The following is a 26,945-nucleotide window of genomic DNA, read 5'->3' on the forward strand; positions in this document are numbered from 1 at the left end:
GTCTGGTTAAATTATTTGCAGAATTTTCTTGAAGCAAACAGTGAAGTTATTTATTGCTTTACAAGCTTATCTTCCAGGGAAGGATTTTTCTGGAACAAATAATTGTGTCTCAGTGGTCTCAGTTCTCAGCCCCAGTAGGTAGGCTGTGTGTATGCAGGTGCTTTCGATTCTCATCTGCAGCCAAGCAGCTGCTTGGATTCCTCAGGCACTCCAGGCTTTGGCCTCTTTGATTCCAAGCCACCTCCTCCTCTTCTTTTTTTTATACCTCTTTGGTTGCTCTCTGCTCACTTGGCTCTTTCTACATCTACTTGGTTTGTGGATGTACGTCTTGTTTCTTCTGCAAGCTCCCGGAAGGCACAATCCCTGCTTAATTCGTTTATGATTTCTCTATGGCCCCTGGCGTTATGCATAGTAAATGTACACTGAAGAGTTGTTCAATGAAGAATCAATGAATATTTGCTTGGAATTCATCTCCTGCTAATAAGGATAATATTATTATTGGTGAAATGAAAATTTCTGATTGTGTCTCATTATGGATGAGACTGATTCTTCCCTGGCACCTCATTGGCAGATAGATAATCTCGTAGCCACTAGAAGTTGACCCAGCAGGGGTGTTTGGATTAATACAGCAGCTGCAACAAACCAGAAAATATCAATCTATATCATTTTGATAAAAATTATGAAATCACAGCTATCTGAGCTTCATACTCACTATGTTGAGCTCCTAGAAGATACTTCGCATGCCTCTGGGCTGGTAACTGCCTCATCTACAAGTAAGAAATTTGAATAAATAGTATTTCATGGCTTCTTTCAGCTTATTCTGAAAGCATCAAAATTTACAAAGTTTCGTGCTATACTACTCAGATAAGTTATGCCTAGTAATTAGTGGTTGTATGGAAGATTTTCCTTCTGCAAACTACATTCATGCTTATATATGTTCATAAACTCAGGTCTATATGTTATTGAATTTTTATTCAGTCTTTTCCAAGGTTATTTTTAGATGTACTTTAAAGTTTTCATCTAGAGTTTTTTATTATGAAAAGTTCCAGACATCCAATTAGATATTTAAAATAGCATAATCAATGTCCATGTACACACTACCCAGCTTTGATAACTTCATTAGTTTAGTTCGTTTTCTGCCTCGATTTCACCATCTGTAAAATGGGGATAAAAATAGTACCTGCCTTACAGGGTCGTCGTGAGGATTAAATGAACTACACGCAAAACACTGTGAAGAGTGTTTTGTTCCTACTAAGCGTCACAGAAGTATTAGCTTTTCTTATTAACAATGATTGTTATACACTTTAGAGACAGATTTGAATAGCACCGTTCTTCTATGCTCCTGTTCCTCTTTCTCCTTCCCCTGAATTTGTTACATACTTCAGGGGCGTTTACCATTTGCATGCATTATTTTATATTCTTAGTATATTTGTATGTATCGACATTGTTTAATAGATTCTCTAAACTTTCTGTAAATGACATTGCATTGTGCATAAACGATTGCAACATTTTTCTCACCTTTATGATTTTGAGATTTATCTGTTTACTTTCTTTTTTTTTTTTTTTTTTTTTTTTTTTTTTTTTTTTTTTTTGAGGCGGAGTCTCGCTCTGTCGCCCAGGCTGGAGTGCAGTGGCCAGATCTCAGCTCACTGCAAGCTCCGCCTCCTGGGTTTACGCCATTCTCCTGCCTCAGCCTCCCGAGTAGCTGGGACTACAGGCGCCCACCACCTCGCCCGGCTAGTTTTTTGTATTTTTAGTAGAGACGGGGTTTCACCGTGTTAGCCAGGATGGTCTTGATCTCCTGACCTCGTGATCCGCCCGTCTCGGCCTCCCAAAGTGCTGGGATTACAGGCTTGAGCCACCACGCCCGGCCGATTTATCTGTTTTCATACATTTCACTCTAGTTAACTCATATTAACTCACTCCCTAAACATCTTTGCTTCAGTGTCGTGGTCTCAATAAGAAATGAACACCTAATTTTACATTAGCCAACCCTACCCTTTATACTGTTGTATTTTCTCTTTTCCACACAGTACTGATGACCATCCCAAATGTTACATCATTTACCTACTTATTAGTTTATTTTTATTGTCTCTCACCCCTTTAGAATGTGAGCTCCGATGAGGGATTTTTGTCTGTTTAATTTTTCACAGATGCGACCCCAGTGCCCTAATAGTGCCTGGCACAAAGTGGGTGCACAACAGGCTATTTGTTGAATGATTTTATCTCTTCTCCTGTTGATGGTCATTTTAGATGTGTCCTTTTGTTGTTGCTGTTATTACAAAAATGTTGCAGTAAATATTCTATTACGTATCTCCTTGTATAACCATGTAAGTTTCCCTCCAGTGTGTAAACCTATAAGTAGGTGTTAGGTGGAAGGTGAATATCTTCAGGATTCTCCTTAACTGGCTTAGGATATCTTGAGACAGCAAGTATTGGCTATTGAGAAAGAATGCACGAATAATCCTTTATAAATAAAAACCCATCAGCAGAGAGAAATGATTAAAATAAGCTTGGCTTTATTTATGAAAATGATAATGCTTTGAACTTGATTATATAAAGTCCTACTGCTGACTGAATGCAATTGCTCTGTCAAGATAGCTTAGTGAGTTTTCCATGGATCCTATTAACGCCTGGCTCTCAGACTAATTCAGAAATGGCTACTTCAGAACAGTGTTTGGCGACCCTAATCAACCTGGCTTAGCTGGATGAGCGAGCAGCCCACTGGATTCCTTCGCTGCTGCAGCCCAGCCTGCAGATGTGGCCCACGCTCTCTGGCTTGTGCTCAGAGGTCAGTGTTCAGTCTCGCTGCATTGTCTTTGATCACATTGAATCATCATTTATTTTTGATGCCATTTCATCGTTAGTCGGTTTCCTTTTCTAAGTTGTACTTAGGGGGGAAATAGAAGGTTACTGTAATTGTCAAGCCCACATTAGGGATTCTAAGTGATAGCCAAGAGAGAAATTAATTCTCAAAGCATTTCGCACCAAACAGCAGCAATCTGCAAATTGCAGATTATTTGCGTCATATGGCCGGTGCCGGGAGCACATCAGAGAGCTGAAATCCATTTCCATTTCTATCCCAAGCCTGGGTGCTCACGATTTTCCATTGAACCCAAAGGATATCACAATTGCTCCTGTGATGATTTGCAAGGAAATTAAAAGCAAAAATAGTGATTGAAGACTCATGTGGTTTTTAATGCTTCTCAATGGAATATATTTTCCAAATGAGTTTTCCCTGCTTTACAGCATGATTGTTGAGGAAATTCATCAAAAGCTTTCTGAAAACATTGTGGCTCAGTTAATCTCTCAAAGGTATTTGTTTTGTTTTGTTTTGTTTTGGGTTGCTTTTTCTCAGTAGCTGTCAGTGACTTTGTGGAAATGCTACACAACTTTGTGATGCATTTTCACTGAGGAGCTTCCCAGTTAGATGATAAAATGACCTTTAAGGTATAGCAACAGAATGAAAGTAAATGTTGATTACAGATACTAATTGAAATAAAAGGCCCGGTTTCGACGTTGTCTTTAAAAAAAAAAAAAAAAAAAAAAAAAATTCAATCCTGTCTTTACATGCTTTTTAACAAATTCGCTTATTCATTTTTAATACCAAAAAGCTTCATTGAACACCAATGAGCTCAGATTTGTAGAAAACACAGGCAAGAGATGAGTGAGCGGTTTAATAACTGGAGGAAAAACACAACAGAAGAACACAAACCTGTGAGCATGGCATGAGGATAGCCCGGAACGAGGTGAAATTCTCTTTTAAATTGCCAAGGACAGCAGGATGGGTTTTAAAAGTGGAATCCAGGACAAGAAAAGAGGGAAAAGATAGAAAAGAATAGGCTCTTATCAAGAAAGGTAACACAGTGTCAATAGGTAAAAACACTACTCTATTTCTGTGTGTTCTGTTTTCTTGAGCAAAGATGTTAGAAAGGACAGAATAACAATTTAAGGAGAACCTTGTGCTTAAGAAAAGTGAGGACAGAATATGGCATATACAAATATTTTAAGTGCCAGTAGATGTCCAAACACTTCCATTATAGTCTCAGAGATGCTGCCGAGAATCTTTGAGATCCAATAAAGAGGTCAGAGTTCTGGAGGTGATTTTTTTAACTTTTCACAATGAGGAAAGATTGAATCTCAAAAGTTGAAAAGCAGTGAGTTTCATACCAGTTTCACCCATCAAGCACCCAAAGGAGAAAAAATCATGTGAGAACTTACTCACGTATTACGTAAGGAATACTCATTACATAAAATAATATGTGGTCATTAAGAGTCAGTGCAGATTTACCAAAAATGAATGCAGAAGAACCCATATGTGAGGGAGGTGATGCTTAAAGGGCATGGAAGGATTGGACATGGTCTCTGTCGCTCCAAATCCAGAAGTAGTACTGTGGTTTTTATTCGTCAGGCTCATTTTTGACTCCCTGCCACCTCCACCCCCTCCACTAACGTTTTCCTGTCTCCCTACACTAATGTATTCTGTGTGCCCGTCTTGCAGTTCTAGTTTTGTTATTTTTAAGCCCCATCTTCACACTGAGTTTATATCTGGCCATTTCCTATACTAATGTTCCTGTGATGAGCACAGTTTGCAGATAGCCGTCCACGGTCTTCTTAAATATCTTGACCCCTTCCAGCTCTTCTCATCTAAGTCTACGCTGTGTCTGGTCTTGTTTGGTGGTTTTTTTGAATCTACCAGGTGTTTCAAGTAATTATGTAGTCTTCTGTGAAAGATGTTTATATATGAGCTATCATCAACATCAGTCCTTTCGCTTGTATCTTAGGAGACGGCCAAAATACAAATTCTGAAGATAAGCTAATTTAAAATATTGTTTCTTATTTTACCCAGGATTAAAATAAGTCAAAGCCATTTTCTCAAGTTTGAGTGACATAAAAGACCACTTGTAAAGAAACAAAAAATTCTCCAAAACACCCAAGGTTGAATGAAATTATTTTTAAGACAATATGGCTTAAATGCATCTAGATATAAACTGAGCTATAAATACTTTATGCTTATACAACTAGAAGGCCCACATAAAAACATATCAATTAAGTATAAGTGAAAGTACAAGACCAAAATATTCTGATGGACTCTATCAATTTAATACGGCAGAGGCCATCATTTTACCGACACTAAAGCAGTGCTTGGGATCCAAACAGAGCCCTGAGGGGTTGGCCCAGATTCGTTCCATCTCAGCAGGCCTGGGACCCTGAGCTGCAGGCTGCCTCCCTTCCCCCACCACTTCCCCTGTGACTCTACCCTTCCGACATTTGGCCCCAGACCATGGGACGTGACTGGTGGGGGAAGCCTCCCTTGCGTTCTATCCACTCCTTTCTCATTTATTTCAGCAAACTAAGCTACGATGACTGGCTCCCAAAGAGATCGAAAGCACAGGAACTGACTTGAGGCTGAATTTCATAGCAGTTTTTGGTTGAATTGAAGCCAATCCAATGCTCCAGAATACATACTTTTACTATTGTTTAGGTGATCATCAGAATAACAACACCAAAATGAATAACTTCTCAAAAAGAATCTCCAGCCTGCAGGTCTCCATGGCCTCTAGTTGGAGAAGCAACTCAAGCTCAAGCATCTGTTTCTCACTTGAAGGATCTAGTTTTCCTTCTCTACAGTACCAGACATGCCTGTGGAAACTAACGTATTATGTTTTCCACTAAAATATTCACCTTGGGTTATTTATTTATTTATTTATTTATTTATTTATTTATTTATTGAGACAGAGTCTTGCTCTTGTCGCCCAGGCTAGAGTGCAGTGGCACAATCTTGCCCCACTGCAACCTCCACCTCCCAGGTTCAAGTGATTCTCCTGCCTCAGCCTCCCAACTAGCTGGGATTACAGGTGCCCACCACCACGTCTGGCTAAATTTTGTATTTTTAGGAGAAATGGCATTTCACCATGTTGGCCAGGCTGGTCTCAAACTCCTGACCTCGTGATCCTCCCACCTCAACCTCCCAAAGTGCTGGGATTACAGGTGTGAGCCACCACACCTGGCCAGGATTTTTGTTTATTTTCTTGGTAGATCACCTATTTACACTTGTGTTTAAATTTTATGCACATTTTTATAATCTTTTGTACTACTCAGTAAACATTTATGAAGTACTTTCTCAAAGTATGAAATGTTATATAATATAGGCTAAAACTATGTTCCAGCATTTTACATGGCCATAGAATTTTGGAATTGGAATGAACTCAGTGTTAGTCAGGGTTCTCCCAAGAAACAGGACCTTTCTGTCTATAGGATCTATAGAGAGAAAGAGACAGGAAGACATTTACTGGGGGAACGGCTCACACAATTATGGCGGCCAAGCAGTCCCGCAATCTGCCATCTGTAAGCTGGAAAACCAGGAAAGCTTTTGGTCTAATTCAGTCTGAGTCTGAAGGCCTGAGAACTAGGGGCGGCAGGTTTGGGGGTCATGTATGTCTTGCAGTCAGAAGGCCTGAGAACCAGGAAATCTGATCTTTGAGGCTCTAGAAGAGAAAGAGCATTCGTCGTTCTCTGCCTTCTTGTTCTGTGCAGGCCCTGAGTGCCCTCAGTGGATGGGACGATGCCTGCCCACATTGCTGAGAGTAGATCTTCTTGGTCCACTGATTCAGATGCCAGTCTCTCCCAGAAACAGTCTCACACACACACCCAGAAATAACATGTTATCACCTATCTGGACACCCCTTAGCCCAGTCAAGTAGACACATAAATTCATCATCGTACCCAGTAAAATTCCTCTCTAAAATATCCTGCATAAGTATCCATTTTGTGTGTGTTGGAAAACCTGCAGTTACTATCTTAAAAGACAATTCATTCCAATTTTTTCTGTTGGTTTAAATCCTACTCTCTGAAACAATGTACAAATCTAATCTTTATTGCAGTGAGCACCTTCATCTGTGTGAATACAGGTTTTCTCAGTCCTCAGCTTGCTCTCCCCCAGACAAACACTCCCAGGGCTTCTGACCACTGTCACATCACAATGCTGAGGAATATGAGAAATGGCCCCATCGTTTAGTTGATATGTTCCGCATACAATCCAGTTTCCTGAATAGGAAGTTCAATAGATTATGTAATCCATAGGTCTTATCTCAAAGAAACAGATTTTTATATCAATTTTGTTTCTAGAGAGAATAATATAAATGATCCAGTTACAGTGTCTCATGCCTATAATCCCAGCACTTTGGGAGGCTGAAGTGGGAGGATCAGTTGAGCCCAGGAGTTTGAGACCAGCCTGGACAGCATAGTGAGATCCCATCTCTACAAAAATTAGGGGAAAAAAAAAAAAAACAAACTTAGCCAGGCTTGGTAGTGCGCACACCTGTAGTCCCAGCTACTCAGGAAGCTGAAGCAAGAGGTACCTTCAGCCAGTAGATCAAGGCTGCAGTGAACCATGATTACACGCTGCATCCCAGCCTGGAGTAAGACCCTGACTCAAAAAAACAATAGTATAAATGACTACAACCTAATATCGAGGAATAGTTCTATTGAAAAGACAGGGATGCAACACATTTTAAATGATATTAAGCATATACTGGCCTAAATTGTATATATCTATACATTTGAGTCTTGAACAATGTGAGGCTTAGGAACACCAACATCCCTGAAGTCAAAAAACTATGTGGAGCTTTTGACTCCCCCAAAACTTAACTACTAATAGCCTGCTATTGACTAGAAGCCCTGCCTATAACATCAATAGTCTATGAACACATATTCTATAGGTTATATGTATTATATACTGTATTCTTAAAGTAAGATAGAGAAAGGAAAATGTTAGTAAGAAAAATCCTAAGGAAGAGAAAAATGTATTAACTACCCATTAAGTGACAGTGGATCATCATAAAGGTTTTCATCTTCATTGTCTTCACAGCTGGTGGCTGAGGAGGAGGAGCGGGGGGAAGGGTTGGTCCTGCTGTCTCAGGGGTAGCAGAGGCAGAAGAAAAATCTGTGTATAAGTGGACCCACAAAGTTCAAGCCCATGTTGTTCCAGGGTCAACTGTATTTTAATTTACATGGAATATGTATTATATTATATATGTTATATTATTATATATAAATATATATAGGCCAATATTTATATTAATTATATAATTATATAAAATTATATATTTACATATATAATTTTTATATGAGTTATGTAAAACTATATAACTCATAGCTATACATTAAATATAATGATATAATTATATTTTGTACATGTATTTTAATTCCATGTGTATATGTGTGTATGTGTGTATATATGTGTGTATATATATACACAAATGCACACATATACATATATATATATATTTATTTATTTAACCTATTTACTTACTTAATTTTATAACTGAAGAAGGAAAATGTGAAAGTTTGAAGGGGCTTGGATTGATTGAGTGGAACGAGAAAGTGATGGGCACCAGAATTGCTGGGGCCTTCTCTCTTGGTCCTTGTCTCTTGGTCCTTCTGTAAGATGGCCTTTCCAAACTTAAACACAGGACCTAATAGGTCTTCACAACGCCTCTTGACAAAACCAGGCAAGGTACTAACCCCCAGCTGAGCCCTCCAAAGAATGGATGTCCTGCTACCCTATCTTTGCTCTTACCTCTCCATGAGCAGGCCCCTGGCCTTAAGGGTGAGCAAACAGGACATGATGAATAAGTCAGAGCCTGTGGTCACCAACTCCCCCACTCTGGCCCCATGGAATCCTGGCTGTATGTGAGGAACCAGTGACATGCTGGACACGTTTCTAAGAACCAGAGTGGCATGATATCCTAAGGCCAGATCACAATCAGAGGGGAGAGAAGGCCTGGCTAGAGTCACAGGCAACTGTTTTCTAAAGAGGTGCGGTTGGAGGCCAGGCAGTGGCCATAGCTATTTTGAGGGTTTGGCTTTTTTTGTGGTTGGTTAGATGTGTGTTTTTCAGGTACACATCTGTGTCCTCTCAAAAGGCAACACTGGCGGTTGATAGTCATAACTGTATGTAAGAACATATAACCACACAGAGTGAAAATGACATTTTTGTGATTAATTCTTCTTTCCAACAGCTGGCTGTCCCAACTCCTTGATTAAAGAGCTCCATCACTTCAGGATTCTGGGAGAAGAGCAGGTGAGTGAGCATCTCAAAGGCTGCATCAGACTGCCATGAAAGATAGACGCTAATGAGACAGTTTGGGCTCCCCAGGGAGGCCGAGTATGTCTCCTGACCCTGGGCGCCCTGAAATAGGGAAGAAAACCATGGTGGAGATATGTGTGAGGACACTTTTTTCCTCTTCTATCCATCAGACCTGACAGGTTATTAATTGCTGCATCTGCTATCTGCCAGTGTGTTTCATCTCAAGACTCCAGCAGGAAGCAGGCACTGCATCGTGGCAGACGAGCAAACAAATACATGCAGAGATGAATTATGCCTGAGGGATTGATGGTCACAGACATTGCTGAGTTGCTGTCTGTGGGTGAATGTGTGAGCTTTTTTCTTTCTTTCTTTTCTTTTTTTTTTTTTTTTTTTTTTTTTACCAGATTTTTGTATTGTGTGTTTGTTATCTGTATTTCATGGCAGCCTCTTTGTACACGGGTATGAACGTGTGACATCTACATAAAGGATGGCCACTGAAAGTGGATTATTTAAATGCTGTGTTGTGCTCAGTGAGGCATGTCATAATTAAAATAGATATGCTAAGTAAATAATTCATGGTGCTAAATATTATATATATGTACACACATATATAGTTTGGACTGCTTAAAAATACATTTCTTGATCCCTATATGGAACTACGAACTCTGTATTAGTATGTTAAATCTAGGTGTCAAGTTATCCTTAAAATACACTAAAGAGTTGGCAAAAGGTTGGTTGACCTAATTTCCAGTGTTATTTATTTTATTTGATTGATTGATTGATTGATTTTTTTGAGACGGAGTCCTGCTCTGTCATCCAGGCTGGAGTGCAGTGGCACGATCTTAGCTCACTGCAAGCTCCGCCTCCCGGGTTCAGGCCATTCTCCTGCCTCAGCCTCCTGAGTAGCTGGGACTACAGGCACCTGCCACCACACCTGGCTAATTTTTTGTATTTTTAGTAGAGACAAGGTTTCACTATGTTAGCCAGGATGGTTTCAGTCTCCTGACCTCATGATCCACCTGCGTCAGCCTCCCAAAGTGCTGGGATTACAGGCATGAGCCAACGCGCCCAGTCCAGTGTTATTTATTTTTACTCCTAAAGATCGTCTCTGCCAACTTTGACCAGGAAATATGCAAATAGAGATGTGGCAGCTCACTTTCATCAATGAGTTTTTGGTTTGTGTGTTTTTGATTGCTGTATATATGTGGCCAAGTAAAACTGCCCATTTCCAATATGAGAATAAAAACAAAAGGATTAGTTAGGAGAGGATAAGAAACTGGAATCACTTCCACATCCTGGAGTTAGAGAATTACAGTACACCCCCTTCATTTTTTTATATTGTGAGTTTCCAGAATAGCAGGCATAAATGTGTATTTAAATACAAGCGAAATCAGTTATCGCATATTGCAGGTAAAAGTTGATAACTGACTCTCCCAAACATAACTACTTATGAAGACACCTGGATCTCACAGCCATTTTCCAGTAAAAGCCTAAGACTTCTTAAAGCAAGAATCACTGGTTGTTACCCTGACATTTCTGCTCAGATAATGGAGCCTTCTCTTCGAACTTGTACCAATGTTTGCAGATTGTTTCCATTTTTGTTTTAGAGTCAATGGGTAATTAGTAAGGAAAGAAGCCAACAGTAATCATCTCCTCAGATGTAAGATGTAGGCATGGGCTTGGACAAAAGAGTGGCCAGTTCCACCTGGTAACAGTAGGGGGTGCAGAATATGCAGGCACAGACATACGAGCATTGGATTTGATGGTAAACCTTCCGTAAGAGCTCTGCTGGTTGTTTCTCTTTTCTTGGTGAAACAGGAAGCTAGGTCATCAGCTGAGAGTAAAGATGGGAGAAGAGTTTTACAGGGAAAGGAGATGTATTAGTCTGGTCTCACATTGCTATAAGTAAATACCCGAGACTGGGTAACTTACAAAGGAAAGAGGTTTAATTGACTCACAGTTCCACATGACTGGGGAGGCCTCAGGAAACTTACAATCATGGCGGAAGGCGAAGGGGAAGCAAGGTACCTTCTTCACAAGGCTGCAGGAGGGAAAAGTGCAAGCAGGAGAAATGCCAGTCAGTTGTTAACAACCATCAGATCTCATGAGAACCCATTCACTATCATGAGAACATCATGGGGGAATCACTCCCATGATTCAATCACTTCCACCCTTGGTCCCGCCCTTGACACTTGGGGATTATGGGGATTACAATTTGAGATGAGAATTTGGGTGGGGACATGGCGAAACCATGTCAGGAGAGGATAATGAAATTGTCATTTAGGAGGGTGCGGAGGGAATAAACCTGCGAAATGGTTGAATTTGGAATGAGGTCAATCCCCCGGATGTTTTTCTGACACACTCATCTGTGTAGGCACAGACGCAGAAAAGGCACTGGCATTGAAGTTTTGCCATCGAAATATAACAAAAACAAGAGGGAGGCTTAGAAGCTGAGGGTGGATCTCATCTTAGAGTGTTACAACAACAGAGTAAGCTGAGGGTGAATCTAAGGGAGTGATCATGACTGACCATGAAATTTCAGCTGGGCAAACAGAGAAGCCAGATGAGAGAGAGGACAGGGAAAATTTGTTACAGACACCAGTGGCTCGAAGAATTTTCGGGATTTGAGTACTAGAAGGGCTGAACTGGACTAACAGGCATCGGCCAAAGGATGAAAGACTTCACATTGAGTTTGTGGAGGAGCTGCATAGTCAGCACCGACAAGGTCAGAGGATGCCTAGGGAGGCTGTGTGTCTGATTTCAGATGGAGGACAAGGTGACGAGAGGAGTTGAGGTCATGGAATTGGGAAGTCAGAAAGTTGGGAGTACCACCCATGTGCCCACTGAGATCTTCCAGAATTGCAAACTGAAGATTTGGGAAATGAGAGAGAGAGAAGTGGATGTCAGTAGCTGACTGCAGAAGGGGAAATAGTGCATGGTGTAGGCTGATGGGTTGAAATGGAAAGTTGGAGGGCTTTAAAAGGAGAAAGGGAAAATGTTTTCCTTACAACGCTATAGAGCAATGCTTTGTGGTACTGGGAGTGCTGTCGCAAAAACATTTGAGGGTGCTGCAGGCAAAGTAGTGTCCTCGGGTACGAGCCTGTTTCAGTTAGGGAAGAATGTAAGAACAACATTGAGAAAGCAGATTGCAGTTACGGGGCAGTTACTGCTGATTGTCCGTGAGTCCCCCAAGCACGGGGGAAGGGTCTCAGGGTTTGGGGCAGCTGGAATATGTGGTAGGAAAAAGGATACACAGAGTGGATGTGGAGCTTGGGGCTCAGCCTGGAGAGATGGCACAGGAGTCAGACATTCTTTGGTGACTGACATGAACAGGGCATCTCAGTCAGGAACATTTATATTCTGATTATTCATGACAAGACCTACTGGCCTCTAGGCAGATGGTGGCAATGAGTCTCCCGAGAGGAAGCAGAGAGCTCTTGTCCCCAGCATTCCTGCCAGCGGTGGGGGCAGCTGCTCCAGGAGCTGGTGAAACTCTTGGGATCTCACTGGATGCTTGAGGCAACTGACATCACTTGATCAAATAAAATGTTTATATTAATGTCTGTTACAAGCATTCTTGGACAAATCATTTTTGTCTCTCTAACTTAGCTTTCTGTAGACAAGGGAGAGTGAAGCTCAATCATCTCTTAGAATATTTGTAAATAAATAGGATGCCAAGTAAGTTTCAAATATTAAGTGCTATACTAAAGCTTCTCTGATTTCAAACGCTGTTCACAATCAGCTTTCCAGAGTGGCAACAAAATAGACAGTAAAATAAGCATAATACTCACTTAGAAAATGAGTTGATAAAACCTAAAAAGATGCTGGTTAATTACTAATTCGTTGTCAGATGGCAGAGACCCACAGCAGCCCTCTAATTTCTTTGTATGTGGTTCCTTTCTGTTTTCATTGATCTTTAGTAGGTATCTTGATTTTTTAGATTTGGATTAAAAATTAAACACTATATGTCATTGCCTTCCCGAAACAAAAATAAACTCCTTAAAATAATACATTTATATTAGCTTCTTAGCCCCTTCTCTGATTTGTGTTCACAATTCATATTCATATAGCACCTTTCAACATTCCTTCCCCCTAGTCCAAATTCTTTGGCAAAGACATTATCACATTATAGGAAACTAAAGTCAGTCTGCAGTTCTAGGTGAGCCCTACAGAAATCAGGTGTGATGTCTGGAGTCCATAGGTTTTCAGGGCCTTTGGACCAATTGCATTTGAGAAGTACCTCCATTTATACCAGCTTCCTCCACCTTAGGTTTAATCACCAAAATTTTATGGAAATAACCTTTACTCATTCAACAAAAATGTATTGAATACCTTCTTGTACTAGTATTGTGCTAGTGTCGGATAAAATAGTAAACGAGGAAGTCACAGTTACTGATCATAATAGATGCTAGGATAGAAACAAATAGGGATGTCACCTACTTTAGATGAGGGGTGGTTGAGAAGCCCTGAGACTAAGTGTTGAGGTGACACCAGCTATTGAAGGAGCTAGCATTATGGGAGTGGGCAGAAGAGCATCCCAAGCAGAGGAAAGCACACATCCAGTGCCCCCAAGGAGGTGAAGAGCTTGCTTTATTCAAGACACTAAATTCAACCAAGGTGGCTGGAAAATAGTAAGCAGGAGGGACAGTACCAAAAGATGAAGGCCACCTGGACCATGGATGCCAGGGTTAAGCATATGGGTTTGTTATGAGTTCAGTGGAAAATCCTTGAAGGTTTAAGCAAGGGGCTAGAATTATCCAAATTACATTTTGAGTATGTCAGTCTTGTTGCAATATGGAGAGGCTCTGGATTAAGACAGTTGGCAGCAGAGACAAAAAGAAGTGAATCTTGAGAGGGAGAATTCAAGGACTTGGAGACTGACTGGCTGTAGGCCAGGGAAAGGAAGGAATTTGAAAGTTCTGTTCGACTGAGATGAGCAAAATGGGGCAGGTGAGATCAGAGGCATGGGATGTGAGCTTCAATTCTGAACACATTTGCTATGCCTGAAGCATGGAGAAGGAGATAAGTTGGGACTTGGATGTGTGAGTGGGAGCTTGGAGGACAGTGAGACCTGAGGTCCGAGACGGAGAGATAACTTTGGAATTACCAGCATGTAGAGGATATTTAACATCCATGGGGATTCTCAGGAGAAGCCAAGAAAGGAGGGACCATGATTAGATGAACCCTAAGGAGCACCAACGTTTGGAAATTGGGTAAAGAGTAGCAACAGCAAAGGAGACCAAGAAGGAACTTCAAGAAAAGTAGAAGACAATCCAGGGCCATATGGTATTGAAGAAGCCGAGAAGGTGAGAAGGCGGGCCTTCCGGAGGAGGAATGGCGATTGTGGTGTTGAAGAAGCCGAGAAGGTGGGTCCTCCAGAGGAGAATGGCGATTTATGGTATTGGGGAAGCCAAGAAGGTGGGCCTTCCAGAGGAGGAATGGTGATTTGTGTTGAATGCTACTGAGAGGTTGCAGAAGATGAAGCCAGGGAGCGTCCTTCACCTGTGGCATCGTGGCAAAAATCACAAATGACCATAATGAGCAGTTTTGGGGGATGCGTAAAGACAGGAGCCATAGTTTTATGGGAAGAAGGGTGAACAGAAGGGGAGGATAATTACTTCTAGAGGGTTTGCTATGAAGAGAGAGAAATGCAGCAACCACAAGACCATTCTTTAAAGATTGAAGGGCCAGAACTTGTTTTACACTCACAGGAAGGATTCCGTAGAGATGAATTACCTGGTGATTTGAGAGAGAGATCCGAGAACTGAAGAAGGGAAGTACTTTGGAAGGCAAGAAGGGCTCAGATCCAGCACAGAGGGAGGAGTCGGCCCCTAACAGGAGGCAGGCCACTTTTTGTGTTGTGAGCAGGGCTGGAGAGGGTGAGTGCAGGTGCAGGTGTGTTCGTAGTTGCAGGGATGCAAAAAGGAGAGATGGAATATGATGGCTCCATGAAGGCAGATGTCATTTTTCACTGCTGTGTCTTCCACATAGAAGAGTACTTGACACTTGGAATATGCTTAGGAAACATCTGTTGAGCACGTCAGGACATCAGCCATGATTCCTCTCTACTCAGTGAAATATAAAGTGTGGACGGCTGGAGAGAGGTAGGCCCTACCTGCATTGGTCTGAGGAACCAAAAAATTGGTGCAACTCCAAATGAAAGTAATAAATTCATTCTCTTCTATAACTATTTCACTTCTTATCTTAATTCTACTAATTATCATAACTATTGCCAAAATTTATAAAAATATTTCTTACCCTTGCTATTTAAGAACTTCTATCTCCTATCTTTTGTAACTATCCTCATTTCATCTTTTTTATTTCACCCCCTGCTTTTGGAGGGTTGAGGGGAAGAAAGAAGAGAAAACATGTCACTAGAGAAACACAATACAATCTTGAGGAAGTTGTAAATGCCCATTTGAAGTTTGTGGTCAGTTATTTAAGAGAAAGCCATCGTGCCATTGTGTTCAGCTGCAGGGGTGCACGCCCAGGGAAGGTGAAGGTGACGTTTTCCAGACCTGGGATTTTGCCTTCAGATAAAAAGGACCATGGAGATCTGTGTTTTCCAGGCAATGCTTCTGGTGGTGGATGACAGAAGCTGTCAGACCAGGAAGGAAGGTGGGCTTGGAGAGGCCCATGCTGGAGAGGAAATGTGGGGCCATTTAATTAGAAGTCTTGATGAAGTTGAAGAGTTTAAACAATGTTCATACCTTAGCAAGAGATTTAGAAAGATAAGAGATGATCATTGGAAAGAGACATATTTGGAATTAGGATTTCAGAGGTGGTACAATTTCTCAGGATGACAGGGCCTGGATCCTGAGAATAGAAGGATGAAAAAAAGGTCAGCAGGATGAGAAGGTAAAACAGAAAGAATAGATTGATGGTGGCTTATTCATACAGGAGTGCAAGTCCCCAGAATAATGACAAGAATTGGAGGAAAGGTGAGAACAGCCTGAAGCTGCAGCCTCTCAAGAATGAGGGGCTGCATCCAGGAGATCAGAGGGCAGCAGTGAGGAGGTGAGGGTGAAGCACGGGTCTCAAAGGAGTGGTGGGTTTTGCAAGGGAGAGGAACCCAAGCATTTAGGGGTGTCATTAAGGAGCCAGGGGACAACCAGCTTCACCTCTGGCCTTGAAGGATATGAACATGAAATGAAAAGCAGTCTTCACTTGAAAAGGTTGCAAAGGAGACGGATCAGTTTCAGTTAAGTCAGTGTGGACAGGGAAACCTTTCAAAAGGCTGATTATACAGGGGAGTTAGTTTATCATGAACGGGAATTTCAGGGGACACAGAAAAAGGGCTTAGGAGAGAGGGAAGCATGGAAATTGGCTGATACTAGGAAATGTATGGACCCATGTGGGACTGAGAGTTTGGGTGATAAGAATGATGGGCAGCTTGAGCCTCTGAACTGATGATGTGGGGCATGAGGGATGCATTGTGATGATCTTTGGAGGGACGTAGGTGGACATCCAGAGCACCTGGCTGTTCTCACCTGTGCTCAGGCGTGCCTTGGCATTAAGGCAGCTTCTCGGTCTTCACCCCAAAAGGCCTCCTCAGTGTTAGGGGCTTGTCCATTTTAGATAGTTATAAATATGAAGCCATCTAATACAATCCAGATGATTTTTAAAAATATTTTGGGTCATCCAAGTTCTAATTGGGTCATTAAATGCTCAGTGGAGCTAACCCATTTCACTGCCCCACCCGTAGCCTTACACAAAACTTCCAGACAAATGACGTGTCACCCTTCCCTCAGAATCACCTAGAAACCATCGCAGTTGCTTCAGGACTGGACAAAGAGCTTCTAGAGGATGAGCAGAAGGAAGAGAGGGGAAAATACTGAATTCAGGGAAAGAAAAAACCCAGGGAGCCAGGAAGGAGGATGGTGGCAGTGACTTGTGCCCCAGCTCCTTTCAAGGAAGACAGAGGCAAAGCTCTTTATCCGAGGGACAAGGCTCTTGGATTTGCAGATTTAGGTGCTACCTAAAGCTGTTTCTCTGGGACAAGAGCAAAGAGTGAAATAATTTACAGCCACAGACAACCCTGCTTTCTGCAGTGGACTCCATCAGGACAGGGCACTTTGCCACCCTGTTTCCATAGTCTACAGGAGTCTCTGAAGTCACATCAACTGTAGGAACTCTTGTGAGGAAAACAGCGTTTGTAGTCCTTCCCTTCCAGTGGGTGCTGCTCTGTGTCACACATGGAGAGGGGACAAGGAAGCCAGTTGGTTTGGATCTCTTTTCCAGAAGATTCCCCAACCACTAGAAGATAAGATGCTTTTTGGCATTGGATTACCTGAAATACCTGAAAAAAAATCATAAATTGTACTTCCAGATATGGTCTGTTGCTTGTTTTTTTGTTTGTTTGTTTATTGTTTTTTTTTTAATTTTTTTAGGTCTTGTTTAATGTTGCCTCTTTGCATTTGATTTCAGCCATCTTGATAGTTTTTTCTATGCAATTAACAAGGTCCAGCCCTTTCTTGAGCCAGTTCACTTCATCAGTATCTGACAGGTGTCCAGGGATGAAGAAAACATTATTAGCAACAGAATAGAGAAGAAAAACAGCAGTGCCATGGGGGCCACCACTTAGACTGTCACAGATGCTCTCAAACTAATTACCTGCAAATGAAAAAAAAAAAAAGGAAGATGAAGATTACTGACAATCTAAGGAGTGCTTCTTTTTTGAAAAAAATTTCTAATGCATATAGAAAACAGGACATTGTCCACGTAGCAAGGAGAAATGGCTAAATCATAAGCTGATGTTCCTCTATGATGATGTTATAGTTTTTTTCATCCAAAGAGGAAACTATTTTTCATTAGTTTCTAAAAGATGACAGAGGAATGGTTAACTGAATTTTATTTTATTTTTCTTGAGAAATTCTCTCTCTGTTAGTCCAAGCTAGAGTGCAGTGGTGTGATCACAGCTCATGAAGCCTTGAAATTCTGGGTGCAAATGATTCTCTCGCCTCAGCCTCCTGAGTAGCTGGGACTACAGGTACATGCCACCATGCCCAGGTAATTTTTTTTTTAATTTTTTGTAGAAATGGCATCTTGCTATGTTGCCTAGGCTGGCCTCAAACTCCTGGTCTCAAACAATCCTCCCACCTCAGCCTCCCAAAATGCTGAGATTACAGGCATGAGTCACTGCACCTGACTGAATTTTTTTCAGTAAAAGGGAATAAGAGACAGAGGCAGCTGGGTATTGTGGAAAGCGTGGTCTTGAAAGTTTCAGCCTTAGTTCTAATGCAGCACTGTGGGTTTCCTGCCTGTGTGAATGTCAGCAAAAGATGGCACTTCTTTGTGGCGTCCAGGGCCACATCCATCACTTCACAGAGTGGACAGAGAATTTACCGAGCAGCAAAGTGTCGGTGCTGTGGTTTGGTACACAGCAGTAGCTCAGTGAACAGAAGCCTGATCAGGACCCCTCTGCTCTAGGAGGGATTGAGGGAAAAGCCCGTGGAGGGAGTCCCGGAAGTGCTTTTGGCTGAGATGTAACAAAAGCTAGAATTTATGGAGTGGTGTGGGGAAGCAAAGGAGACCCGAGAGCTGTACCTGAGTGCCCCCAAAAGGATACTCTGGGAAACACCATGACAGCACAAAATCAACCTCCTTAGCTTGGAGGACCTCAAAGGGGGCCACACAGCTCCCGGATGGCTGGCAAGCATTGACTCATTTTGACAGACCATTTGCCATTTCTCTCAGGCTTGAGTTTTACCTAGGATCCCTGTACTTCACATTTCTTGCAGATTTTAAAATTAGATTTTCTTTTCCTATGAAAACATGCAAATTAAGCATCCTAGTGAAGCAGCCTGTCCCCTCCTACAAAGGAGAGGCCTTTTGGATGGTGTTTCGATGGTGAGGGATGTTTACACTTGGTTCCCCCATAACCACACTTCTCAGGTGACCACCCATGTGCCTTTAATGTACTTAACATGCAGCCAACAGTCAGCAAGAAAGGGGAAGTTCACTGGCCCCTCTGGGGCTTGAACTTGCAACCATTCCTTCATTATAGAACACTTTTCTACCCAAATGCAGGTCTCTTAACTGCCTGCAGACCAACAAAATACAATATCTATTTCATTATACTCTCCCATGACCCATGATTGAAATTCCTAAAACATGAGTTTATTGAAACTTCTATGAATTTTATGCTTTAAAATGAATAGTTTTGTTCTTAATAGAATCCATGAGCATACACATAAAGACTGAATAATTTCCTCCCCAAAGAAATAAAATAGAAAGTATAGCAGTGAGTCAAGATTCTACCTACATAACGCATGTTAATGAAATGTATTTTTTGCTATAATCTGATAAAATACAGGAGAAAAACATTTATTGTTTTCCTTGAGTTCAGAGTAGTATTCTTTGTGAATATTTATATTTATTTTCAAATATTTTCACAACTATTATACAATCAATTCAAAATTATTTTAGTTGTCTGTGGATTATTCACTTTATGAAATCATATCTAGAATTTTGCAAACTATTTTTAATAATAACTTAAAACTGTCAATATAGTTTGACATGTAAATATTAGCGTATCTGCACACACACAGACGCTCACTGTGCATTCCATAGACAAAACATGCATGAGTGATTTTTTAGATAATTTCCACTCTTGAGCTCAGTTGAAGATGGACTCTATATAAACCCAGTTCACATTATAAATTAATCACATTCCTCCAAGTTAGGCTGTTTATAAAATGCGATTCTATATTGATAAGTTAAAAAGCCCTTGGAACTAATACAAGAATATCAAGGGAACAATGTTTATTCCTTTCCACCACTTGGGGTAGATTTATTAGTTCCTTTACCATTATCACACATATTTTATACTGAGGTACAGTATTCTGTATTACTTAGTGCTAGTTTGTCACGACTCTCCATTAATGTACTTTCAACCTCGTCCCAGTAAATGGTTAAAAGGATCTATGGAAACTATAGATTGTATCTTGAAGGTAACTAAGTAAGGATCTTAGCTAATGATATATAATTACATAACTAAATTATTTCCTTAGTATATTAAGCTTTCTACAAATACTAGCACATTCTTTTTTCTAGGTCAGTGTTTTCTTATAAATGTCACAATGTTAATTTTGAAAAGTAATACTTTCAGTAGGCATATTTCAGGTATTTTGTGTACTTTTTCATCAACAGAAATTCCCAGGCACATATGTTAAAATATTTGTCTTCCTTTGAAAAAGGAATTATATGCTCAAATGCTCTTGAGTTTATCATAAACAGAATAAATACAATAATTTTTAATAAATTCCCTAGCTAATGAATGGAAAGGGGGACATAATTTTTAAAATTCCATCAACATTTGAGACCACTATGAATGTAGTCAACAGAATTTCTAAATTGTTATTGGACTTTCTCCATAGATTAACTTCTTCCTAGATAAAAACTATTGTCATAATAATAAAATTACCTAACTAAATTAAATAGACTAGGTGATTTGTTCTCAAATGAGAAAATGGTCAATTACTTAAGAGCAATTAATTTAAAATAATTATGTAGGTAACATAATCTTGAGTTACTGTTATTAATTTCCATTGCTATTGATTATCTTATTAGAATTCTTTAATTAATTGTCACTAAATGGAGTTAGATTTTATTAATTTATAATTATTTACTGTCTACAAACTATTGACAAGATACTATGCCAAACTCAGGGCGTGTGGATGCACAAAAGGATAGAGGAATGAGTGCAAAAGTCTGTAATAAGGGTTTAAAGGGCTTGGAGCACTTTAGGTCTCATGCAGTCACCAGATTTACCCCGCCAAAGACCCCTCTCAGGACAAAGCCCCACACTGAGGAGAAATTTGCTCAGAATAGAAAAGAAAAAAAGGAAAGAGAAAGTCTAGTTAAAAATGGGATAACAGAGTTGTAAGATTGCAGAAAGGAAGCCCCCATATTTTTGAACACTGCCCAAAACACCAGAAGAGAAAAGTCCACAGCTTTTCTGAATTCTACGTCTTTGTAAAATTGCAGGAGAACTAATTTCATGTAAAACTGAGCAACAGCAGAGGAACAAGGTAAAACTCTAACAGAAAAGAAGCAAGGTTCAGTCCCATACAAGGTTATTAAAATGATGCAGTGAATGAAGAACAAAATAGCATCCTTATGAACAGTGGAAGAATGCCCCAAATCAGAGGAAAGCCGAAATAACCTTTTCAAGATGAACCAAGTTATTAGGAAATTACATAAATACATATAATAGATATTGTCTTAAAAGAAATAGAAAATGAAAAATGAAGAAAATTCTAAAAAACACAAATAAGAAAATTAAAAAGGGATTTGAGATAAGCTGTTAGAATTAGAAGTGAAGTAAAGAAGATCCAATATATGTATACTAGGAATGACATAAGAAAAACATCAAAGCAACAGAGCAAAGTGAATACTAAAAACTAAACTCAGTACAACTTTCCTGACACAGTATGCTTGTGAAAATTGATGCAAAAATGACCAGCACCAAGATATATTCTAATAAAATTCCTGGATTCTAAAGAAATGAAAAAAATTCCTTGGGCATCTAGGCAAAAGAGGGCAATTAATTTACAAAGGGGAAAAAAAAACAGTGTTTTCAGGCTTATCCATAATACTTTGTGCCAGAAGAACATGAAGTAAGAGATTTCAGATACTCAAGGGGGAAATATATATACAAGAAAATATATACACATATACATATATACAATCGCTGTATGTATAATATATCGGGATTGTATATTCCTTATATGTACAATGTAAGAACCTGTAATTCCATATATTCCTTCTATGTGTAATATAAAGATTTTTTTATTCAGCCAAACTCATTATCAAGAATAAAAGCCCTAAATAAACTGTTACTATGGAAGAACTCAGTGAATATACTTCCCAGGAACTCTTCCTGAGGAATTTACTAGAGAACAAGATTCAAGCAATCAAAATTACTGGGGAAACATCAGCCATCAACATAAGGACTGATGGTTGTGCCTGCATGCGTGTGTGTGTGTGTGTGTGTGTGTGTGTGTGTGTGTGTGTAGAAGATAACATGAAGGCTAAGAGAAAGAGAGCATAGCTTGAAATGGCCACATATGTTAGCAGAGTGGATACATTACAATTATTTTAAAAATTTTGTGGGAGAATGAGTAGAGCATGTGAAAACATATTTGAAGTTTTTAGAAATCGTGGGCACAGTGATGGTTTTGTTATTCTGAAATTGTGTAATGTGAGAAAAAGCAAATGAGCAATTATGGAATATTGTAATTATGTCATCTTCTGTGTTCTTGAGAACCAGTGTGGAAGAAAGGGAGAAACAGATGTAAAATAGAAAATGTTAAGTAAAAACCTTGTAGTTCTGAGATACCTCTCCTTCAAAGTAAGAACTGAGAGGACTTAGAAATAATGATTAACTTAGGACCACTAAACATACCTAGCACCCAGTTTATGGTCTTGAAATTTTTAAGAAGCAGTGCTTCTTTTAAAACCTGGCAATTCCTGGTCTGGGGCAGGAAATGTATAAGATGAACCTAAGTAATTTTCCATAGCAGATAGTGGAGAAGGTATTAAGTGGTGTCAGGTTCATGTTACGGAAAGTCAACTTGATAGGATTACCATTGGCCAGGGATGAGATAGTTGTGCTTCAAGAAAAAAAATCACTGCATTAGATTAAAACACAGTTAACACATAATATGTGTAAGTTTATGAGTTTATAAATGTTCATTGAAAAAGAAGAATCAAATATTTTAGCTTGCCTTTCCTGTTCAAACAATATCACCGGGTAACCAAAAGTAGAAGTATTCTAACTAATAAATGAAGGAATGTTTGAATTAAAATATCATTTTTCAATCCCAATAAATTAATCTAGTTACTGAATGTTAATGGCTGCTCAACTTTTTGAAAAGAGAGAAAGACATTATAATCTTCCTGATAGAAGTACAAAACACCATCTATGAAGTAATATTACAGAGAGAAAGAAGAAGGAAGAGGAGAAAGAGGAGGACAGAGGGATAGAGGGAGGGGGAAAAAGGAGGAAGGGAAGAGAGTGAAGTAGGAAGGAAAAAAGGAGGAAAAGAGAGGGGGTAGGCAGAGAGGAAAGAAGGAAGGAAAGAAGCTGAATTAAATGAAGCCTATAGACCAATTATCAATTCATAGGAAACAAATTATCAAGGTGCATTATAAACTGCAACACTGGATACAATCAGCAAAATGAAGACTGGGAAACTCTATAGTTCACCTGTCCTGCTTTCTTCAACAAATAAATTGCAAGGAAAAAGGACAGTGGAGGGTGATGGACCTAACAACACATCTTTAAAACAGACAAAAGTAGTGTTAGAAATGAACCTTGAGTGATAAAGAAAAACAAGAAAGTTGATTATAACTTTGGGAGGCTGAGGTGGGCAGATCACGAGGTCAGGAGATTGAGACCATCCTGGCCAACATAGTGAAAACCTGTCTGTACCAAAAATACAAAAAATAGCCAGGTGTGGTGTCGGGTGCCTGTAGTCCCAGCTATCTGGAGGCTGGGGCAGGAGAATCGCTTGAACCCAAGAGACGGAGGTTGCAGTGACCCGAGATTGCACCACTGCACTCCAGCCTGGGTGACAGAGCAAGACTCCAACTCAAAAAAAAGAAAAGAAAACAAAACAGACAAACAAAAACCATGGTGTCTTTTAGGAAGGGGTGAAGGTGTTATGATGAGAATAGATACACGGAGGGCTTTAGGAGGCCCTGGTAAAGTTCTGTGTCTTGGCCTGGATAGTGTTTAAAAAGTTGGTCACTTTATAATGTATTAAGCTTATTCTATGTGATACTTACAATCAAAAGTGTGGGGTTGTTTGGTTTTTGTTTGTTTGTTTGTTTGTTTTTCAATGTGGAAGGATTTGGACAGGTCAAGACAAAAAAGTAGGTTGAGCAGTTCAGTGGTGCAGAGCTGAGGGAGAGGGGCTTGGCGGAAACTGAGATCATTCACAGTCATATGTGGAAGGTGAATAGAGCTGAGGGAGAGGGGCTTGGCGGATCACTGTGAGATCATTCACAGTCGTATGTGGAAGGTGAACACAGCTGAGAGAGAGGGGCTTGGCGGATCACTGTGACATCATTCACAGTCATATGTGGAAGGTGAATAGAGCTGAGGGAGAGGGGCTTGGCGGATCACTGTGAGATCATTCACAGTCATATGTGGAAGAAGAATAGAGCTGAGGGAGAGGGGCTTGGCGGATCACCGTGACATCATTCACAGTCATATGCGGGAGGTGATTGAGAGATGTCCTGCTTCCTTTTACAATTCCAGCAAAACTCCAACCAAACTTAAACCCAGCATTCTTTCTACTTTGCCTTTGCAGCTCAGTGTGTGTGCAGAGAAACAGAAGACTCTGCTCATGAGTTTTCCTTTAAATTCATCATCTCTGACCTCAGGGGGCCTGGGTGCTGCCCAGCAGTGATACCAACTGCCTCCGCCCTCCCCTTCCTTCGTCACTCATACCTTTCTTCTTCCTCAAATCCCAGTACCCCCTCTGCCTGTCTGCACCTAGGCCTAAGCTCTCAGCCGGGCCTCCTTTACCTAAGGATGTCTGCCTTCCCTCTGAAGGCCAACCCTCCACACATCCTTTAGATCCCCCCCTCCAACCTACTCAAGGACAGAGCTCTTTCTCTGGCCTAAACTGTCCATCTGTGCTTCTCATCTCAGTCCTGCCTTCAGCATAGTATCATATCATTGTTTCTCCATTTTCAAAAATCCTTTACAACCCCAGAGTCCTATCCAATGGTCACCCCATCCCTGCTCCCTTTTTCAGGCAAACTCCTTTAAAAAAGTGTCCATTCTCACTTCTTTGAATTTCTCTCCTCCAAGTCTTTCTGGACTCCACTCCGAAGGCTTTTGGCTCCATGACTCCACTAAATGACTCTTGTCAAGACCGCAGTGGCAGCCACACACCCAACTCCAACCACAGCTCATCGTGGCAGCCTTCTTGAGATATGATCCCTTGGCTTTCGGGACACCTGAGTCCTCAGTTTTCACCTGCCTCATAGGCTGCTGCTCCTCAGTCTCCTTTGCTGGTGTTTTCTCACCCTCCCTGCAGAGGTTGGATAATCACATCTAACCTCATAACACGGTCAGAGTGTCATAGATCAAACCTAGTGTTGAGCTTTACGAATAATTTCAAGGATGCAGGTAATCCTGAGACTCAGGCAGGACCTGGGGGCATTCAGGTTGCCTCCTCAGGTCCTTCGTTGGCATTTGGGGCTGTGCTCTAGGCAAGGTTTATGTGTGAAGCCTCTAAGAAATCTATGCAGCCATCACTCACATGCAATCTCTCAATTACATAAACTGTCTCATCGTTCATTACTTGATGAAATATCGTCATTGTATCCTCTGATAATTGCACAGCTTATGACACTGTCTAGAGAGCCTTACCCCATAAATTCAGAGATTCTCGTTCATTTGCCATCCAAACTCTTAGACTTTTCTAGTAAATGTGCTGTATGTGTATGCCATTCACATGTTTACAAGGAGGCCAGGTCATCTTTTTCCTTCTTTCCTGGGGACAGAAGAATGAGAAAATGGATTAGAGGCTCATGCTAATGACTTCAAAATTTGTATTTAGGACCCATGCCTTTCCCCTAAACTACACTTATTTATTCAATTAGCTACTGGAAATTTTAACATTGCTGTGTAATAGCTTATCAAACTGAACATGAGCACAGTAGAAATAATGATTTCATGCCTCAACTCCCTACAAACACACACACACATACATACACACACATACACACACATACACACATGCACACACATACACACACATACACACATGCGCACACACATACACACACGCACACACATACCCCTTTCTTCTTCCACAGTTGTCCCCACCCCCCACCTGCCTCCTGTCTTCTCAGGAAACAGGGAAATACACCACAGTCATATTTGACTCCTCTTTTTTTCTCACACCATCCATCCATCCTGACTGGATATTCTGCAATTTCTCCCTTTAATTTATACCCAGAATTCAAACGCTGATCCTACCTCCAGCACTACCTTCCCGGGTCGAGCCAGTGCCATCTCTTGCATAGATGTTGACATAAGCTCCTGCGGGCTTCTCTGCTTCCTGCCCACACTCTGGCCCTCCAGAGGGCATTCTGAACATAGCAGCCAGGTGGATGTCTTTAAAATACTAGTCAAATTACGTCATACCTCAGCTCAGACTTCTGCAGTGGTTCTGGTATCTTCCAGAATAACAGCCAGGGTTCTGAAAGCAGCTGTCAGGGAACTACACATTCTAGATCCTCCTGAACTCTCCAACTTCACCTTCTGTTTTTTCCCTCGTTGTTCACTCTGCCTCCACCCCACTGCCCACCTCGCTGTACCCTGAACAGCCAACCACATCAGCACAGTGGGGCTCTGTCCCCTTACAGTGTTATCTGTTTGTCCAGAATGCTTATTCCCCCAGGAATCCATGTGACTTGCATTTCTAATCTTCAGACATTTGCTTAAAGGCACATGCTTTGTAAGGCACTCTCTAATCACCTCTTTAAGATTGAGATCTCCACCTTCTTTGGAATCTTCCTCTTCCCTGTTGATTATTCTCTTCCTCACTTAGCACCATTGGAAACAGTAGACATTCTGACCTCTCAGTATTGACTGTTACAGTGCTGTGGATGAAGGTGGAGAAGTCTGTTAATTCACTGCTGTATCCCCAGCACCTCGGTAGAGCCTGGAATGTGGTAGGCTCTCAATAAATGTTGCATTATTTGATTAATATTTGAGCAAACCTATTTGACTTGATCTGAGTTTATATTACAAACAGATCAAAAATGTAGGGCTGCCACAAAGAAGACCTTGAAAATGGTCTGATGGGGTTTGGAATTTATTTGCAGG

The 26,945-nt window shown here is 40.7% G+C and overlaps 1 protein-coding gene and 1 long non-coding RNA gene across 14 annotated transcripts in view; one reads left to right on the top strand and one right to left on the bottom strand.

Moving 5' to 3' along the window:
* Positions 1–26,945, top strand: part of PRKN (parkin RBR E3 ubiquitin protein ligase) — a 1,377,649-nt gene that overhangs the window by 1,144,182 nt on the left and 206,522 nt on the right. For all 12 annotated transcript variants that reach the window (XM_071095931.1, XM_011750983.3, XM_011750978.3 and 9 more), the window contains one exon: positions 9,024–9,085. In XM_071095931.1, coding sequence (XP_070952032.1) covers positions 9,024–9,085 — 62 coding nt within the window. The remainder of the gene's footprint in view (positions 1–9,023; positions 9,086–26,945) is intronic.
* Positions 581–26,188, bottom strand: LOC105487518 (uncharacterized). 2 transcript variants are annotated; one of them, XR_011622939.1, is made up of 4 exons: positions 26,094–26,188; positions 25,482–25,605; positions 713–767; positions 581–632 (listed from the first exon to the last, which is right to left on the bottom strand). It is a non-coding gene; the product is annotated as an uncharacterized lncRNA (long non-coding RNA). The 2 variants fall into 2 exon arrangements; XR_011622938.1 differs by lacking the exons at positions 581–632; positions 713–767 and adding an exon at positions 17,461–17,704.

Source organism: Macaca nemestrina, chromosome 5 (genome assembly GCF_043159975.1).
Source record: "Macaca nemestrina isolate mMacNem1 chromosome 5, mMacNem.hap1, whole genome shotgun sequence".
Taxonomy (NCBI): Eukaryota; Metazoa; Chordata; class Mammalia; order Primates; family Cercopithecidae; genus Macaca; species Macaca nemestrina.